The sequence below is a fragment of the Pelobates fuscus genome, chromosome 8 (assembly GCF_036172605.1).
Source record: "Pelobates fuscus isolate aPelFus1 chromosome 8, aPelFus1.pri, whole genome shotgun sequence".
NCBI lineage: Eukaryota > Metazoa > Chordata > Amphibia > Anura > Pelobatidae > Pelobates > Pelobates fuscus.
The window spans coordinates 139,242,952-139,262,383 of NC_086324.1; the positions used below are offsets into that span (position 1 = coordinate 139,242,952).

At 43.6% G+C, this 19,432-nt stretch overlaps 1 protein-coding gene across 1 annotated transcript in view; it reads left to right on the forward strand.

The window, feature by feature from the left end:
* Positions 1–19,432, forward strand: part of EIF2AK1 (eukaryotic translation initiation factor 2 alpha kinase 1) — a 48,319-nt gene that overhangs the window by 8,067 nt on the left and 20,820 nt on the right. Inside the window, exons 2-7 of the mRNA XM_063430349.1 lie at positions 11,018–11,173; positions 13,052–13,188; positions 14,071–14,108; positions 14,718–14,817; positions 15,568–15,648; positions 19,295–19,394. Of these exons, the coding sequence (XP_063286419.1) occupies positions 11,018–11,173; positions 13,052–13,188; positions 14,071–14,108; positions 14,718–14,817; positions 15,568–15,648; positions 19,295–19,394 (612 nt within the window). The remainder of the gene's footprint in view (positions 1–11,017; positions 11,174–13,051; positions 13,189–14,070; positions 14,109–14,717; positions 14,818–15,567; positions 15,649–19,294; positions 19,395–19,432) is intronic.

Consider the following 19,432-nt stretch of genomic DNA (forward strand, 5'->3'; position numbering starts at 1 on the left):
GGCACTGCAGGTCCCCTCTGCCTCCCACCCCCCATCCCAAGTTGCTGAAGGGGTTAAAACCCCTTCAGTGACTTACCTGTATCCAGTGCCGATGTCCCTCGGCGCTGGGTCAGGGTCCGCCCACGCTCCTACCCCGCCGATGTCACCTGGCTGGGGAGACTTATTGAGCATGCACGGCCGCCAGCGGGGTGAGACCTAATGCGCATTAGACCTCCCCATAGGAAAGCATTGAAAAATGCTTTCAATGCTTTCCTATGGGGATTTCAGCAACGCTGGAGGTCCTCACATAGTGTGAGGACGTCCAGCGACGCTATAGCTGCTATTAACACGGAAGTGCCCTCTAGTGGCTGTCTAGCAGACAGCCACTAGAGGAGGAGTTAACCCTGCAAGGTAAATATTGCAGTTTATGAAGGAGTTTAAATCATTCTGTGTTCTGATTATTGCTGCACTTGAGGATAAAACACGGCAAAGATTTATAGGATAAAAATTTTCCTAGTAGACTTGCTGGTGTAAAAGGGATCTATCTGTGACCGCAGACAGACCCACTATACCGTGCTCGAAGGGACACATTTTTAGAGGTATGCAACTCTCTCTCTTTTATATAATGCTTAAAAAAAATACTGGGCCAAATTGTAAATTTCTTAAAAAACCCAAGTAATCCAAACAAGCGTTCATACTTGAGACCGTTAGGGACAGTGTTACCAATGACTTCAAGTAATCTCTGTACGTGTTATTACTGGGGTGTGACTTTGCAAGTCGCCTCTGGCATCAGTCCGTCTTCTTATATTTAAATAACGTATTCAGAAGTATGGCGGCTGTAGATAGCTGCTATCAGCAAATTTTGGGTGTAGCGTATAGGATTCTACATACAAGACAACTTGACATGTATTTGTCTTAAAGGTAATCTGCCTTTTAAAAAGCCTATACGTGGTGACATGAAAAGAAAAAATAAATATATAAAGTAAAAATGAAAATCCAGCACACTCCCTTATCTACTAAACAGCTACGTTGGTGCTGACCGATTTTGCTAGTTTTATTAAAAACACCTAATCTAGGCAAAAAATGACGGGGGTTTAGTTACATTATATGATCATACATTGCATAAGCAAAGATGGGCTACATTGACATTGTAGCAGGCTTATGCAATGTATGATCATATAATGTAACTAAACCCCCATCATTTTTTGCCTAGATTAGGTGTTTTTAATAAAATTAGCAAAATTGGTCAGCACCAAGGTAGCTGTTTAGTAGATAAGGGAGTGCGCTGGATTTTCATTTTTTTTTTTTGTAAATATGATTTTTATTGTTGGAAAAGCATATATACTTTAACATACTGATCTAGCAGAAAGACGCGCAGGTCTCAGGTATGTTTTCATACAACAATGCCATTGGTATAACAACATTTTACGGGCTCGCAGGCTCCAATAGTAGTGGGTTCCCTTGTGGTTCTCTTGCCCCCTCCGACCCCTCCCATGGCTATTATCCTATCCAGTCCCACTGTCTCTTGTGAATTCCCGTGTCCCTCTTGCTACGAGTCGTCTATCCAGGGTAGGTTGCTTCGTCGTTTGGCAAGCTAGGGAGCTCTATATAAGCAACCGTAAGGTACTTGCGGTCGTAGTATTGTTCCCATGCGTGATTTATGACCACTTTACCGGGTCATGGGCTAGTGTCGTACTATGGAACTTCACTGGCTCTTCGGGGGAACGTCACGTCGAAAAGATGTCTAATGTGTGCGTTTCGCATCTGTTAGTTGTAATGTGTTACCTGATTATTGTGTGCTCAGTCCTCCATAGTTTTTTAGGTGTCTCCCCTTTCCAGGGATCTCTTCCCCCTCGTTTCTGCCTGCTAGTAGCTCGTGTCAGCTGTTATCGTCTTCTCGTTTGTACTGTCATTGTTGGCCCCCCTTCAAGCAAAGCCTAATGTTGCCGTGTGTAGTCTTGACTAACAATTGTGTGATTGCTCATTTGGGGTTCCAAGTGAGGTTATTAGGTTAAGTTTGGGTGTTCGATGGGTCCCGTAGGTATGATGTCGGTCTTCTAGCGGTCCGCCCCTGTGTTGGTCAATGTGTGTCAGTGGTTGTCCTTATCTCCAGTCTTATGTGTGGTAATGGTGGATAGTGTGTCCCTTTATTGTGCGTTGTATCCTGAGCTTCTCTTGGCGTATTGAGGTGTCGTGGCCCTACGTGTCTGTGATGGACCTACCTAGACCAGGGGGCGTTCCCCTGTTGTGTCTCAAGTCTCCTCTTGAGTTACCTTCAAGGTAACTTCAGTGTCATGTGTTTTGTTCTCTGCTGAGGTGTGTACCGTGTCGTGAGTCCAGATGTACGTGTGCGGGCCCTACGTGTTTATTTCCTGTTCAATGTTCCCCCAGTATGTTTTAATTTTCCTACAGTCGCACCAGATGTGGCGTAGCGATCCTTCACCTTCATTGCATCTCCAGCAGATGTTGGGGATAGTCGGGATGTATCGGCTGAGTAGGGCTGGTGTGCGATACCAGTGTACCATCAACTTGTAGTTGACCTCCTGGAAGTGAGTGCTAGAGGAGCTCTTGTGTTGCAGAGTTAAGATTTTTTTCCCACTGTTCGTCCGGGAAGGTCTTGGCCGTCCATTCCTCCCATTGGCGTTTGAACAAGTTGTTTTTTGAGCGGTGTCCTGTTATTATGGCCTGATACATCACTGAGACTCTCCCATCTGACTCCGGTACTTGTGAACATAGTGTCTCGAACCATGTGAGGTCCCTATGAATTTTGGTTCTGTGTGGTAGATTAAAATAGTAGTGTTGTAATTGGGCGTGGTGGAACTGGTGCATGAGCGTGGGTGGTCTACCGTCCGATATTTCTCTTAGTGATTTCACACCCGCATTGGTGAGCACCGCGTGTATCGGTATGTATCCGTCCTGGCAAGCTAACGGCCATGCTGATTGCGTGAGTCCATCACCAAGGTTTGGGTTATGGGTTATGGGTATCAGTGGGCTCGGTTTGGGCGAGATCTGTCGGTCATTCCGCAGCATGGCCCAGTGTTTGAGCGTGTGTGCCACCGGTGAGTCTACTCCGAGGGTGGCCTGTGCTGCTGGATTTTCATTTTTGTCAATCTGTATTTTATTGAGGCATATTAGATGGGGTACAGAATAAAGAGAGGGAAGTTTGCAATTCGAATACAGTATAGGGATCAATAACAATGGCATCTAACATTCCCTCAGCATTAATACCTCTTTTTATAAATAATGATTTAAAGTCGCATTTGTAAACAGGTTTAGTCTATATGCAATTGAATTAGCTTAACATTAACTAGTTGCGAGGGATTAAGTGCGCAAACTTTGTACAGAATAGATGCGCAGGTTCAGTATTTCCATGTCGCGCAAATTAAACTAAAATAATAGGAACACGCTTACACAATAAATGATAAATTGATTGCATAAATGGTGATTAGAGATAGCTTAGGTAATATGATTAACTAGAAGATTATAAAGTAGCTTAAATAGTTTAAACAATGCTTAACGTTGTTTACAGTGGCCTTAGTGTTATACATATTGATGAGCACATACAGTTTAAGCTTTGCCAATGTATTTTGTATGAAACATGCTTAAGTTGATCTAGCCAGTGGTTTTTTTTTTTTTTTTTTTTGTAAATCTGTTTATTGAAGTGTAACAACAGTTTCAAGTTGGCTCTCAGGCCTGAAAGGAACTCGTATTTTCCAAATGGTGGCAATATAAACAATAACGTTCACAAATTAGTAAACACCATTAAACTTAACACGTTACAGCATGTTCCAAATTTCCGAGTATCAAATTATGAAAGTGGGTATGCATAGCAGGTCTTAGCACTCGTTTCGTTCATAGCAGTCAGTAAAATTACACAAGTTTTAAATAATAATGTAAGATAATATAAATCCAATCCCATATCAGAACAGGGATTATATATACGTGTGTATATTTCCGTCTTACTGTCACTCATGTATCAGACATTGCTTGTATTTACTACCCATTCGTTTTACGCACGGCGGACTTAACATATATACAATCACCGCTATGGGTATACAGGGTGAATCGTTCAGTGTCAAGTCGTAAAGGGGGGAGGGCCAATTACTCTCGCTTTTGTGTGACAGTCGGCTTGGAGTAGGAAGGTAGAATGTTATCAGTGCATGGTCAGGGGGTTTGTTGGGTAAGGTCGGGTGTGTATACCCGTGTATCGGAGTTAAGGCTTCTTCAGCGTCTAGGGCGTATATTAAGCGGGCGGCCATCAGTAGTATGATGCTTAAGTATCCTTTTCCACTGAAATTATCGGCCCAGTTCTCTATACCCCTCGAACCCCATTCCTCAACCCGCATCCCCCACTAGTAAGTATCCTCTTTGTAAGAGCCGTGTCAGTAACGGGAGCCTGCCCAACCCCCGTGTCCATCCCCCGTAGCGGAGCTCGAGAGTCGTACATTAGGTGTTTCAGCCTCTATATCATCATTTTCACCCTGTGTCATAGGGGCGCTACAATATTTGCGTCCTGTCAGCGGTGAGTTGCTGTGGTTTATGTGCCTAAGAAATGTATCTGTTGATCGGGACGTCAGGGAGTCCATAATGTCCTTTTTGCGTATTAGTTATGGTGGAACACGTCCCCGAAAACAGGGCTAGTAAACAGGGTCCAGAGTTCCACATCAGATCTCTGTCCGAGGATTATTATCGGTTGATGTTACCGTCTGTCATAGTTCGTATGTCGTCTACTACCCGTTCCGTATATGGTTCTACCAGTGCCGAGCCCGGGCGAGCCGATCTCCTAATGATCCAGAAGAAAAAGAAAGAGGAGAAAGTTAAGGGGGGGGGAGCATCATAGTCTGAGGAGCATTCTCTCGAGCGTCCGCTTTCTGTCTATATCTAGCGATGTATAGGAACCACGGGGCCCACATTTCTGCATGTTTGGCTCCTCGGCCTGTGATGGTGGCATGGGCCTCTTCTGCCCCCTGGATCTCTTCCACCCTGCGTATCCATTCGTGTTCAGTCGGTACCGTGGTCTTCTTCCAATGGGCTGGGATGTTCGCCTTAGCGGCATTAAGTAGGTGTCGTAAGATCAATTTCTTGTATACGGAAATGGGCTGAGTGGAGATGTGTAGCAAGGCCAATTCCGCATTCCATTCCGGTATGTCTCCCAGAATGAGCTCTATTGTGTTTTTGATCAGGTCCCAATAGGGGGCAATAACTCTGCATTCCCACCAGATATGGTATATGGTACCTCGATCTTCTTGGCATCTCCAGCAATCTGAGGGATGAGATGAATGAATACGGTGTAAGAACACTGGCGTCCTGTACCACAGGGATATGAGTTTGTAGTTCATCTCCTGGTAGTAGGAGCTCATAGAGCTCTTGTGTTGCCATAGCAACGCTAAGTCCCATTGTCGAGTGGTGATGGTTCTCCCCAGTTGGCCTTCCCATTGCCTTTTAAATGCCATCGGGGTAGGGGTGCCTCCTATCAGCAGGTGTTGGTATAGAGCCGATAGTGCATGATCGAGGACGGTCCCCTGGTCACAGAGTCTCTCGAACCATGTAAGGTCTCTGCGTAAACGTTCGTTGTGTGGTATGGAGGTGAGGTAATGTTTCAGTTGCAAGTATCGGAGTTGGAAAAGAGATGTCCGCGGCCTGTCTGCCAGCAATGAGGAGAAATCCCGTAATTTTCCATCGGCAAGAACCGTGTATATAGGGATATAATCGCGCGAGCTCTCAATGGGCCACACTCCCGCAGGGAGCCCTCCACCTAATTTTTCATTATGTGTGATTGGCAACATGGGGCTGGGCGTTGGGGATATGTGTTCCATCCCTCTCAGTGTTTGCCAGGTAATCAGGGTTTGTAGAGTCAATCCTTCATCGGTCGCTGAGGTGAGTCGTCCCCCAGGTGTTCCCCAAATCTTCATTTCCATTGCCCGGCCCATGAGGCCCCTGTCCAGAGTCACCCATTGTTTGGTCGGCGGTGTCGTGTGCCAGTCCAGTACGCGTTGCAATACCGCTGCCTGATGGTACCTTTTAAAATCGGGTAGTGCCAATCCGCCCAGTGTCCTAGGTCGGCACAGAATGTCATGTCGTATTCGGGATCGGCTCCCACGCCAGACGTATTTAATCACTCCCGTCTTTAGGGACGAGAAAAACGTCGCTGGTAAGGCAAGGGGTATAGTTTGCATGAGAAATAAGATCCTCGGTAGGACATTCATTTTAATCACTGCCACCCTACCATGCCACGTGATATGCGGGTAGGACCAGCTAGCCATGTCCGTCAGGACCTTCTTGAGGAGAGGTGCGAGATCTAGCCAGTGGTTGTGTCAACAATGGTAAGAAAGCATATTATATACACACTGACTAAGATATAGCAGGGTAGATTTAAGTATACTATGAGCGACAATCACAATGTGGAACTATAAGCTTAGGGTATCCACACAGTAGCATCTATATATGGTAGGTTTGCAGCAATCCGTTGTTATTAACCAGTAGTCCACAGGTAAGATTTAAAAGTGCACCTAGCCGATGCCCAGAGGTAGAGAGACCCAGCTTTCCCTGCAATTAGTCCCTTCAATTAGGCATATGGGACGGGGACTGTGTGTGAGCAGCTGCAGCAGCCTCCAAGGCTGCCTTGCCTTATCTGACTCTGATGGGCCTGGGCAGGCACCCGCTTGTGATGTAGCCCGCTTCATCCGTCGAGGTCGCGATCCCCCTCCATGCTGCTTTGCCTCTCTTTGTGGCAAGGGATAGCCGGGTTGCTTGTTGCGACGTCGCCTCCAGCGGCGGTGAGTTCTCACCCTGCGCGGTAGTTGTCGGGCTGGTAGCTTGAGGGCAATGGCTCTGTACGACACAGGGTGCCCCTTTTCTCTGTGCTGTGGTACCTTATGCTTTTCCACGGGGGGGCGACGCCGCTCACTCGGTCCCGGCAGGGTGTGCTGTGCTTCCTGATGTACGTGCAGCTGCTCATTTAAGGCATGCCAGAATCGGGCAAAAGCGGCCTCTATGCGTCGCACGTCCTCACTGTGGGGTTCCTCTACGGGCATGTAGTATGGCTCACTTGGTGTGCATGTCGCCGCCATTTATGGTGCTCCATGTGCTCGGCTACTTTTGTGCTGTGTCGCAGTAGGCTCTGTGATCCGCCCGTGACTGCCACTTCTGTTGCTTGTCGTGGACCGAGATAACCCCCGTCGGTCCATGGGGGGGGGGGGGGTAGGTGTTTGCAACCCCAAGAGATCCGTGTCTGGGCCAGGCAGTGCAGGGAGCGGCCGTCTCCCCGCAGTTCGACCTCCAACAGGCCTCAGGGTGCGTGGTCGGGTCCCCGGGGGGTTACAGGCTTGATTTTGGTGTCGGAAGATTCCCCCGGGTGTCCCCGTCATTATGGCTGCCCTCCAATAGGCGATTGTGCCGTTTTTTGGCGGAATTTCCCCCAGAAAGTGGTGAGTATAGCGGGAGCTGAGGTTCAGCACAACTGCTCAGTCTGGATGCCAGGCTCCGCCCCTGGATTTTCACTTTTACTGTACTTATTGGCCCCCAGCAGTGCAGCCAACCCCTTGTTTTCATATATCTATCTATCTATATTTTAGAGCTTGACAAATTTGAAAGAAAAAGTTAGGAGCCCTTTTTCTATAAGGGACATTATAGTCACCAGAACCACTACAGATTAATGTAGTTGTTCTGGTGCCTATGGCCTGTCTCTGTCGCCTTTTCAATGTAAACGCTGTCTTTTCAGAGAGTTGAGGTGTGGATGAAAACCCCTTCTACCTGAAGTAAGTGGATAGTTAATACATTGTTAAACGCAAATACACACACCAGTCAAGCCATAAGACTTGCTTTTCCCACAGCAATCTCACTTTAACAGTGCTCTCACTACTGCAAGGGATTCTTATATAATATATATATAAAACATTTCTTACTAGTATAATTGTTACCTCCCTGAATTATGCAGGTATGGCATTGAAAATAAATAGATAATACACATCTGAATGTCTTTTTGACCTTTTGAAATGTCAAGCCTCCACCTATGGTTGCCCAAAGCCACGTTTTTACATTTATTTATTTTTGTTTTTTCTGGGCAATAAATCTCCGTTTTGCTGCCCTGCGGTTTGTATAATTCATATGCAGCCAGTGATCAATCAGTTTAAAGGGACACTATAGTCACCTGAACAACTTTAGCTTAATGAAGCAGTTTTTGTGTTTAGAACATGCCCCTGCAGCCTCATTGCTCAATTCTCTGCCATTTAGGAGTTAAATCCCTTTGTTTATGAACCCTAGTCACACCTCCCTGCATGTGACGTGCACAGCCTTCCATAAACACTTCCTGTAAAGAGAGCCCTATTTAGGCTTTCTTTATTGCAAGTTTTGTTTAATTAAGATTTTCTTATCCCCTGCTATGTTAATAGCTTGCTAGACCCTGCAAGAGCCTCCTGTATGTGATTAAAGTTCAATTTAGAGATTGAGATACAATTATTTAAAGTAAATTACATTTGTTTAAAAGTGAAACCAGTTTTTTTTTCATGCAGGCTCTGTCAATCATAGCCAGGGGAGGTGTGGCTAGGGCTGCATAAACAGAAACAAAGTGATTTAACTCCTAAATGGCAGTGAATTGAGCAGTGAAATTGCAGAAGAATAATCTATACACTAAAACTGCTTTATTTAGCTAAAGTAATTTAGGTGACTATAGTGTTCCTTTAACAATCACAATGCAGTCCCAAAGGGCATGCCTTGAATTGATTATTTTCCTGCAATTTAGAATCTTGTATATTACAAAGACAAACGTTATGTGCCCTGGAGCTTGTATATCTGGCTAGCCTATCTGCAGTCAGGAAATATTATAGCCAGTCCTTTAACCCCTACAAATACTTGTAACACAAATGCATCAAATAATACTCCTATCAATGATTATGCCACTCGCTAAAAAATAGTTTTGTGCTTATGCAAGAGAATGTTTGTTTGAAACGCTCTCAGATGTATTTTTACAAATTGTCTGCTTGGTGTGTACTTTTAAACAAAATACATCTTTTAATTAGAATTTTGTTTTACCTTACGTGAAGCTTTTATAACCATATAAACCTAATTTCACTGAGCGATAAAGTAGTGTTGTTTTTTTTTTGTTGTTTTTTCAGGGGGAGGAGTTTATTTTCTTTTTAAATACTCTGGTATTTTGTGCGATTACACTAAAGCTCTTTCCTTGTCTTATCAGTGAGAAAAAGTTACCGCCTAATCTCAAACTAAATCCTCTTTTGCCTGAGGAATACATGACCCAGCCTTATCAGCTATCCCTGGCTTGTTATTTGAAATCAGCATGTATGCAAACTGTACCAAAGCCACTTATTGCTGAGAATTCTCTCTCCAGGATTATATAAATGTTTAGTGATTACGTCATGTCTCTCTGTGAATTTTTACTGTGCATAAACTTGCCCCTGATAATGGTCAATGGCCAAAAGGGAGATCCCCAACTGCTGTAGAACTACTACTCCTACAAGGGAAACTCTAAAGATAAATATAGAAAATGACCCTACATTTTTTAGAATAATGTATGGGGAAAAAAATCCAAAAAAAGTTGTTTACTGTCAATCGTTCCATGCTGATGCACTCTGTAGTAGGCTCAATCTGGAGCATTTACTTCTGGTTGGTTGGGTCGTTTCTTATCCATAAACACTTGACCAACAGGTTTCTCCTTCCCGGAGGGAGAGCTCAGAACAAGTTACACAGGCGATATGTACATCGTGGATAAATCGAATATCAGGAAGCCCTAAAGGGCTCCTTCATGGCCCTCGTTTGCCCCATTGAGCAATCTGAATTCTCCTACTGGAGAAGACAGGATGGGGCTATCGGAGGCCCCAGGTTTCTAGTGGGACCCAGGTAACGGTTTTAAAATATTATCATAGAATGACGAATCCATGGTGCCAGGTCACCATGACGACTCATAAATTGGTCTTGGCACTGAGTGCTTGTATCCCTGACCATTCCTATGGTGTTAGTGCTATCTCTGTTGAGTGTAAAAGTAGAGAAAGCCAGGCTGTATCCCATGATGCCCTGAGTATGTATTCGATTAGCAGCACTGAGAGGGTGTGAAATATTGGCACATTCTCCCAGAGTAATCTCTGAAATGCTCTGGTCAAGTTATCTCTACTATATGATGGCTTATAAACACATAGGAGGAGTAGGAGGTGGCCATGAGCATAGCAGTGTCTCCAGCCCCTACTATTCCATTTTGGAATGCATAATGGCAAACTGATATTTGTGACTGTATACGTTGTTGTCATCATTCCGTTTGAAGCTCAGATAACCATCAGGATGTCTCACATCATAAGAAATTTAGTCACAAAAGAACCCCGCCCTTCCCAAGTTTTGCTCAATCTCCCTCATCTGCTAAAACTCCCCAATACACCCCCTCCCATGACACAACAGTCCCCCTTCCCTATTTCGATTAGATATCAAGTGAACGTAGGTCTGCATCAATACTATACAAGGTACCCAAGGTTTACATAATGATTGAAATTTGGGAACTATTCCTCAGGTCTAGCAGGTGGAGGTGCTGGTAGGTATGGAAAGTCCATCCTTAGAGATGATCATCTGCAGAGTTCGGGAGGTCTGATAGTGGACTGGTCAGATGTGGAACAGGTCTCCCAGTCTATTACCTCTATAGCGGGGGAGATTTAGTGCCGTTAGGAAGTCTAGAACGTCCGACAGGGTCCTTTTATAGATGCTTCTGTGTTTCCTCTCCGTGCTGAAAGAGCAAAGGGGTCGGTGTTTGAAGATCACTTCAGATCGAGAATGTTTAGGGTCATTCGTGTTTTACTGGCTTGCCCCTAAGGTGCAATTCAAGCTATCTGTAGCTTTATTCAGGCGCTGGTTCTCGGACCTAGAAGATCAGGCGTCCATTCCTTACAAGTACCCTCTTTGAAATCCTGATAATACACAATCTAGTGAATAATCCTTTTGTCATTTACTGTTGATTAGTCATATAACCTAACATATTTAAAGAACACTGATTTGCCAACTATAAATTGACTAATTTTTTTGTTCCATTGTTTTCTCTCTGCAGAAACTGATTCTCCACCTGAACGTCTAGTAATGAATGGCAAAAGACGGTTCCCAAATGTGACGGCCATCCCCAGTCAGCTCCTGCTTGTGTCTCTGCTTGAGCACCTTTGCTGTGTTCATGAGCAAATCCCTCAGCGCTCCAAGTATCTGTTCAAATGTCAGTATTTGTGCACACTGATTGCTTCAGCAAAGTATCAGGGTCAACAAAGTGAAATGAGTTAGCCAAAAGGCTTAACGGAAGGGCGAACTGTTTAAATGACAAAGTGGTTTGCTTCACATTTGGTTGCTATGTGATGCTTACCATCTAACATTCAAATGGTTAAATGTTAAGGAATTTATTGTTGGGTCAGACAGCCAAAGCCTTGAGCTATCCTTGAACATTTAGCACTGTTTAAGAGCTATGATGCACATATTGTAGACAGTGAAAACTAAGATTTGGCAATTATGGGCTTTATTTTCCGTAAATGCGCTGATGACTGAGCATATTGGGAAATGTAGTCTTCAAAAGCTCAAATTTAAAATTATTAGGTGAACTTGTATTAAGGGATTAAATGTTTATACTGGGGGTAAAAAACAAAACCCATTTCTTTTTTGTGCTGGAACCAGGCCTGCTCTCAGGCAAAAAGTTATTCTGTAGCCCTCTGGGGACCAAGTCCATCCAGTCCATTCTTATTAAAATGGTTATGGTGCCAGGCACTCTCTGGATTCCCATGATAAACCAACCTTGTATCTTACAAATCATAAATGCATAGGCAGCCCAGAATCTAGTCTCCATTATGTCCCTTTTTATTTAATAGAAGTATTAAAAGGACACTCCAAGCACCTAGACCACAACAGCATGCTGCAGTGGTTATGGTGCCTGAAGTGATGTGATGTGCCCCCCCAGTGTAAGTAGACGAACCATTTTAGAACATTTTGACTTCTTACTTAGGGTCCACCGGTAGTTGCTCCCTACCTCCAATAGAGCCTTCAGAGCCAGAAGATCTCTGTCTGAGCTAAGTTTATACAGGGCTTAGCTACAGGGCTAATTAGGAACTTCTGGCACCCTGGGTAAGAAGTCAAAATGTACAGAGTACATTCACAGTAATGATAAATCTACATATAGTGCACAGGCAGCAATGGTAATAACTAAAGGGAAAGTGAATAGCTTAAAGGGACACTATAGGGACCCGGACCACTTCAGCTTATCGGTCTGATGCCTTGGGAGTCGTGGGTACAAAGTTGCTGCCTGATCAATAGATTTGATTTTTTATTTTTATTTTTTGCTACAAAATATAATATTATATTGGTCTGTACGTTATTGTATCTCAGACCTAGCATTAGAAACCTAACTTTGTTTCTTTGCTGGTGGGAGGGTTCTGAATTCTTCTACCTGATCATTGGAATGTTGGACTGAAACATGTATCTGCAAAGCTTTCCTAAGGTTTTACATAACATAACCGGTATTTAAACTATCCTGTGGTGTAGCGGTGGGCAATGTTCGGCACTACAGATGTTATAGATTACATTTCCCCTGATGCTTCATCAGCATTATGACTTTTAAAGCATTATGGGACGTATAGTCCAAAACATATATATTTATTTGTTTTTTGGGTTTTGTTTTTTTCCCCAAACCATTTTTATTGTGAATTCATGATACAAGAATATGGCACGAGTGACATTATCATTTTCCAACAATCAAGACTGTTGTTTTTTTTTTTTTTTTTTTTTATTGCCATAATATATGGCATGAGAAACAATAAATATATAGAAAATTCCAGTGGTTCTCGTTTAAATGGTTAGGAAGTCCTTCACAGGCATTGCCATTGCCAGCTCAGTCTAAGAAACCCTATCCAAGGATTTACCCATGGCATTTAGAGGAAACCTGAAAATGCTCCCCAAGATTGTTCCTGTTACTCTGTAATGCCTGATTAATTAGTAACCTTAAACTCTACCTATTAGTAACACATAAGTGAGTGAAGAGAATGCTGGGAGGTTATATTGTCTAGTGAATGATGTACTATTGTTGATTTGATATATATTTATTTACCCCCAGTGCTGTGTCAGACCTTTACCAAAATGGGCTTGTTAACACCATTTGCCTTCAGCGATGAGTTCAGCTCAGTGAGACTCCAGCACAGCACAGCAATCACAGAACTGCTCAATGCTGCTAAACGGCACATGTATAAAGAGGTAAGTCTTCCTACACTGGTCAGTGGAATAGCCATGTTCTCTTGCCAGGATCATATATAAATGTTAGTTTCCCTTTCTGGCTCTGCTGTCTGGGAAACTGGGTAATTGGTTTGTAGTCTCAGTTCCCAACGCCACACATTTCTCAGACCTGGTGCTGAGAATTTATCTTGCTGTCAGTCTAGATATCACAAATATTTCTCAACTGACCTAGGGAGCTACAAGGGAGTGGGCAGAGAGCTTTTCTGAGCCTTCTATCATTCTAATTTGTTATCCTGACTCCCTGTGCCATTTAGCCACGGTTAGGAAGGGGTCTTCTTGCAGCTGCCGGCTTACCCATTACCACATTGCCCATGCCACAATACACTAAGAACTTTTTATAAATAGGAGTAGTGCTAGGTATCCAGGATCCCGTGCTCACTGTGCCTAGAGGGGTAACAGCTACACCTCGCTGACGAGGCCCCAAGAAGGCCAAAACAATTATCCTGCCCTTATGGGTGGGAACAGTCTGATGTGCAAATGGTATAGTTTCTCTCTGTAATGGAAAACGTGTTGAGATCTGAGTGGGAACTAACCAAAGGGCAGGTTACTAAGTTTCTCTAAGCTTTTGCCCGTTCTCAGAGTTCTCATACTCATTTTTTTCTCATACTCATTTTTTTTGTGTGCTAGGTATACAGTAGGTTATATAATGGTAATTGCAATTTGTTTAATGCACGTTACAGCAATATGAGCATCAGGTTAATTCTGGGGGGGAAAACGACTCTAAATCTGTATGAGTCCCATGTCCTAGTGTTATGTTGTCAATTAAGACCTGTGGTTCTCTCCTTGTCTGCACACAATTGCACAGAAATCCTTACATGTTTCTACGTGTCTTCATTTCTTTAGGAAATATCCACTGGGGAGTGGAACGCACAACTGACAAGGTATCTATCATATTAGATGTTTTAAATTACAGTAAATGGCAGTAACCCCTCTTCAGCACTAACCTGGATCAGTGAGGCACATCAATATTTATTGCATTACTCTATATAATAATAAAAAGGAAACACATTAAGATTTATTTTGGTGTGTGTATAAACAACCACTCTGAGACTAAAATTTATATTACCATTTGTGCCTTTCTGAGGTGATTTTTAGCAGTCTGCAACTTGTCTTCTTTGTGTGTAATATGTAAGCCACATGCACAATATTGACAAAATGTATAATGGTTGCTCTGGAGGGCTGTTTCCATACAGTTACTTTCGGAGCTGAGAGCTGGTACAGGGTAGTTTTCCATTTCATAAACTATGCAACCAATCCCTTTGGTGCTTGGACGAAAAAAATCTATTCTCTCTCTGAATTCGAGAGCGCTACGGAATCTGTTGGCGCTATATAAATGGCAATAATAATAATAATAATAATAATTGTAGACTTAGGAAATGTGAGTGGACTCTCAGAATGTAAGGGGGTTGTTTAATATGGAAATATCTCTTGCAATACTCTAAAGCAAAATGTGCAACTTGTGAAAAATACCCATATATCTTGTGTAACAGGACAAAGCACATGCTTGCTGATGCACAGACCTCGCGCTACTTGAATGAGTTTGATGAGCTTGCCCAGCTTGGTAAAGGTGGCTATGGGAGAGTATACAAGGTAATCTCACTGCTTCCATTAAAGTGCAAACGTTTACACACTGTGCTCTATGTAAGAGTAACGTTGTAGCCTGGTTTCTCTCCAGTCGGGAAAATGTTATCATTGACCTAGAAATCTGTATTCCGACTGCGTCTAAAAGCCAGCTGGCCCATCTAGCCTACACGTGTTGTAAGCACAGACTGTGTGGTTTGGTTTTTAATTCAGCATAACTGTGTGTTTGTTCCTTACTATTCTGAGCTTTTCAAATTATTAGTTTGTGATCATCCCTGCTGGAATCTACAGCCTTTGCTGTTAAAACTATTTTTTGAATATCCCTTCTTTCATCATCTCGTTATATTTCTTTCAGTTCTAGTCCCCACTCTTTATACAAAATCCTACCTGTGTGTATTCTATTAAAGAAGACACGCTTAAGCCTCTGAAAGTGAACAGCTCATTGTATTGTTTAGGCAGAGTATTTAGGCTTTGGGTGCTGGAGTATGTCTGCTTCAGTCTTCGCAGTTCGGTGTCCAGTGTTTTAGGCTGAGGATCTTTCACTCTGCAGTATCTAGGCTGTAGAAGAAGGGCTTGGGTAAGCTCTTTTTTTTTTGTTTAACTGGCTCAAATGGATTGACACAAGGCAAAAGACAGTGCGTAAAAACTCTATTCACGTAGAAATGTTTAATGAGAAAAAAATGTCCTCTTTGAAGTCACTGGAGATTTTAAAAAAATATGTGCACTAGTGCTGTGTTCATTCTGCTCTTGTTTTTTTAGGTCAGAAACAAGCTTGATGGCCAGTTTTATGCCGTTAAAAAAATCCTGATTAAAAAAGTATCAAGGAGTGATTGCAAAAAGGTATGCTTCTTGCAAATTAGAAATATTTTGTCTTTCACATTTCTGCAAAGTCATGGATTGTGTACAGCTTAATGTAGTGGTTCTGGTGTGTGTAGGCTGTCCCTGTAGGCTTTTCAGTGTAAACACTCAGAAAAAAGGCAGTGTTTACATTGCTGCCTAGGAACACCTCTAGTAGCTGTCACTCAGACGGCCACTGGATGTGCTTCCTATCTCAGTGCTGCAATGTGTGCAGTACCTATGTTCAGCGTCTCCACGCTCTGCTGAAAGCTCCCCATAGATATGCATTAATTAAATCCATCTCTATGAGGAGCTGCAGATTGGCGCAGTGTAGCGTTTTGCTGTGCTTGCGCAATAGCCTCACAATGGGTATAGCCTTTTCTATGGGTAAAACAATAAGAAAACAACGAATAGCCTAGTTTCCTTTACTCTAATGCCCTTGAACTGGTTACACAGGCGTAGGAAAGTAAAAAAAAACAAAAAACAAAAAAAACAAGTCATTATTCCTAAATCATAACCCAAACATCATACATGACAAGACAGAAGTAGTAGCTGAACATATAGTCCAAAAACAACAAGATTAGGGAGAAATGAATAAATAAAAACAAATAACTTTATTAGAATAAAAAAAACATATCCAAGGACTACAAACTGTCTTCTAATTTTATATAGACTCAAATAGGAAAGTTTCCGTGTGTAATAAAAACATTCGGGGCGGAGCCAAGCCACGAAGCAGAGAGGTCGCATGCAGCTGAAGCTCCTGCGAAAAAAGCGAATATTTGGCGTTTCCAGCCCTTTATATCACCCCCAAAATATCAAAAGATACGGGAAAAGAGGGCGAAACCGATATGGGGCGCAAAACAAAGAAAGTGAAGCCTGACCAACCGAGACAGGGCCAAGACATTGGGGCCCTATGGAGACAGGCTCGGGAGGCAGCAAGGCCCAAAATGGCCGACAACGCGGACACATACTCCGACTATTCTGACGACTTCTACCTAGAAGAAGACATGCCGACTACTGCACGCTTACCTAATCCGGTGACCAAGCCTCTGGACCCGGACAACGCTCCGGTGACCACCTCCGTGCTTAAATCTCTACTAGCAGGCCTCCAGACCACCTTACAGGCGGATATGGCCGCCCTACGCACCGAGCTACAGGGCATAACTGGGAGGCTGGGAACCCTGGAGGACGCCTCTGCGGCACGAGACGCGCACATCACTGCTATGCAGGCAGAGATCACCGCCTTACAGCGCAAAACCGAAGAACAAGACCGGCGATCCCTCGCTGCCGAAGAAGAGCGCAGAGCCACGAATATAAAGGTACGGGGGCTGCCGGAAGATGTACCGGCGGAGGAGCTGCCGCATTATGTCCGCAGACTCCTGACGGAGCTACTCACGCCGAAACAGGCCAAGGCTATCCCCATCGAGTCTGTGTTCAGGGTCCCAAAACCGGCTAAAGCCCCGACCACCGCCACTCGTGACCTTATAGTCCGCTTCACCCACCGCAAAGATAAGGCCGCACTCCAAGCAGCACTCAAAAACAGACCCCAGGTCGATTTCGAAGGCCACTCTCTAACCTTCTTTGCTGACCTCACAGGCGGCACGCTAGCATGGCGGGGATCGCTGAAACCCTTCACTGCCCTCCTCAGGCAAAAGGACATTAAATATAGATGGCGCCTTGACAGATCGCTCATTGTCCTGAAGGGCGAAGACAAGTTTGTGGTCCACTCGCTCCAGAACGCAAAAGACTTACAGCACGTCCTAGGAATACCCCGAGAGACCATACTTGGACCGACACCCCGGGAGCATCCGACCCAGCCACTCAGATGGGACCCCGAGCGCACCAAGACATTTGTGCCACGAAGACCTAGGCAGGCTCCCTCTGAGGATACCGGAGCTTGAGAGGGCTCGAGAGTCCCATCCCACACAACCCACATTAACCGGGACTGTATGACACTCAGCTACGGCAGCGGGGCAAAACGACCAGCTGAGAGTCACCCCTGCCTCCTGGAAGAACTTTCTCAAGAACTTTCTCAAGATTTTTCCCCTTTCTTTTCCTTTCTTTTGATTTGACTGCTCTCTAAATGTCTGTATTATTGTTCTTAAGGTTACAACGTATTAAGATGTGTTACAAGCGAGCTATACGCCAAATTATTGAAAGCAACGTTCGCTTCACCAACAGGCTCGCTAGCACTTAGACGACGGCCCATAGGCCTGCTAACCCCCATTTCTGGGAAAAGCCCACAGGCTGCCTGATTAATCTCCTGAATATAGCAGCTCTATATGTGGCCTTTAAATAGCCTATCTCTGAACCTACTCTAGGGAACTGGGGGTAGCTATTAGACATTAGAACCTCACAGGCCCGCTCGCGAGCACCTTAGCATACCAACTAGACCACAAACAGACAGCCCTCCCCCCCCTTCCCTTCCTCCCTATACCTAAAATCTAAGAACATAACTGCCTAGATAAGACTCACCATCAACTGGGTAACACAGCCTCTCCCTCTAAACGGAAGAGCACCTATATTGAACACACCACGGCAACACAGACTACTCTACTCCGACCTATAGCCTTTAAGTATCGCTAGCACTTTCAGCGTGTCGTACAGAGGGGATGTGTTATAATATCTAGATCAACACCAGTTAAAGTCGTATGTTCTAGCTAAGATAGAAATGTATGTCTCATTAGTTTAACAGTTTAAAGAATGATCTATGTAACTTCGCATGCGCAAACTAAATTATAGTGCTTGTAACCCGTATGTCTTGACTCTCAAAAATTTAAAAATGTGCACTGTCTTTGATGCCATACTAATGTTTCATGATGTTTATGTATCTGCTTGCACCAGCTGTTGTGGCAGTGCAAACGGGTGTTACCACTATGCACAAAGAAAATAAAGAATTTAAAAAAAATAAATAAAAACATTCGTAACATATATGGGGAAAAAGTAGCAAGTACCCTTTTAAAAGGGAAATAGGCTACAACATTCTTTTAGTCTACCAACAATCCTCAATGGCCATAAAAGTATGAATGTAATGGGCCAAAGGTAGACGTAAGTGATTCATGCCGGTAGACTGAATGAAAATGCGAATTAAGTTGTCCTGGTAGGAAAAGAGAAAAGGAAAAACCTAAAGTCTCAACCAAAAATACCTTGCATATGACTACCTCAGTGCATCTTAGAGAGTGGGTGCTCCTACATACAGCAGGTCACTATTAGAAATAATGTAGAGTCTGCGCTCTGAATATAGGGAAACTAAATGGCTTAGCAATACTGTCCAAACTGACTGAGATCTATACAAGCATTAATTCTGTATACCTCGGCATACTGAAAGGCCATGCCCAACGAGTACCAGCCCTATATAGCTATTTACAATTTGAAAAACACGATACCCCTAGTGCAGATAAGTGCCAGACACAAGCGAACAGACAAAACAGCTGACAAGCGTGTATACCTTCGTCAGGGCGAAATGAATATATGTGTGTGTTTATGTTCTCTTATTATGCATTGGTTCGTATTCTAATATAATCTACACAAAAGTGATGTTTATTTGAGCTTTATTTTGTTGTTTTTTTAAATTCATGATTAGCATTGCTATGTAAAGCACCTTTGTGGCTTAATCCCTTTTTTTTATTTTTTATTTTATTTTTGGCAGGTACTCCGTGAAGTCAAAGTTTTGGCAGGGCTCCAGCACCCGAACATTGTTGGTTACCACACTGCTTGGATGGAACATGTTCAGCCTCCAAACTCAAAATGTACATCGTTCTCTTCCGATCGCTAGCTCTAACCTTTA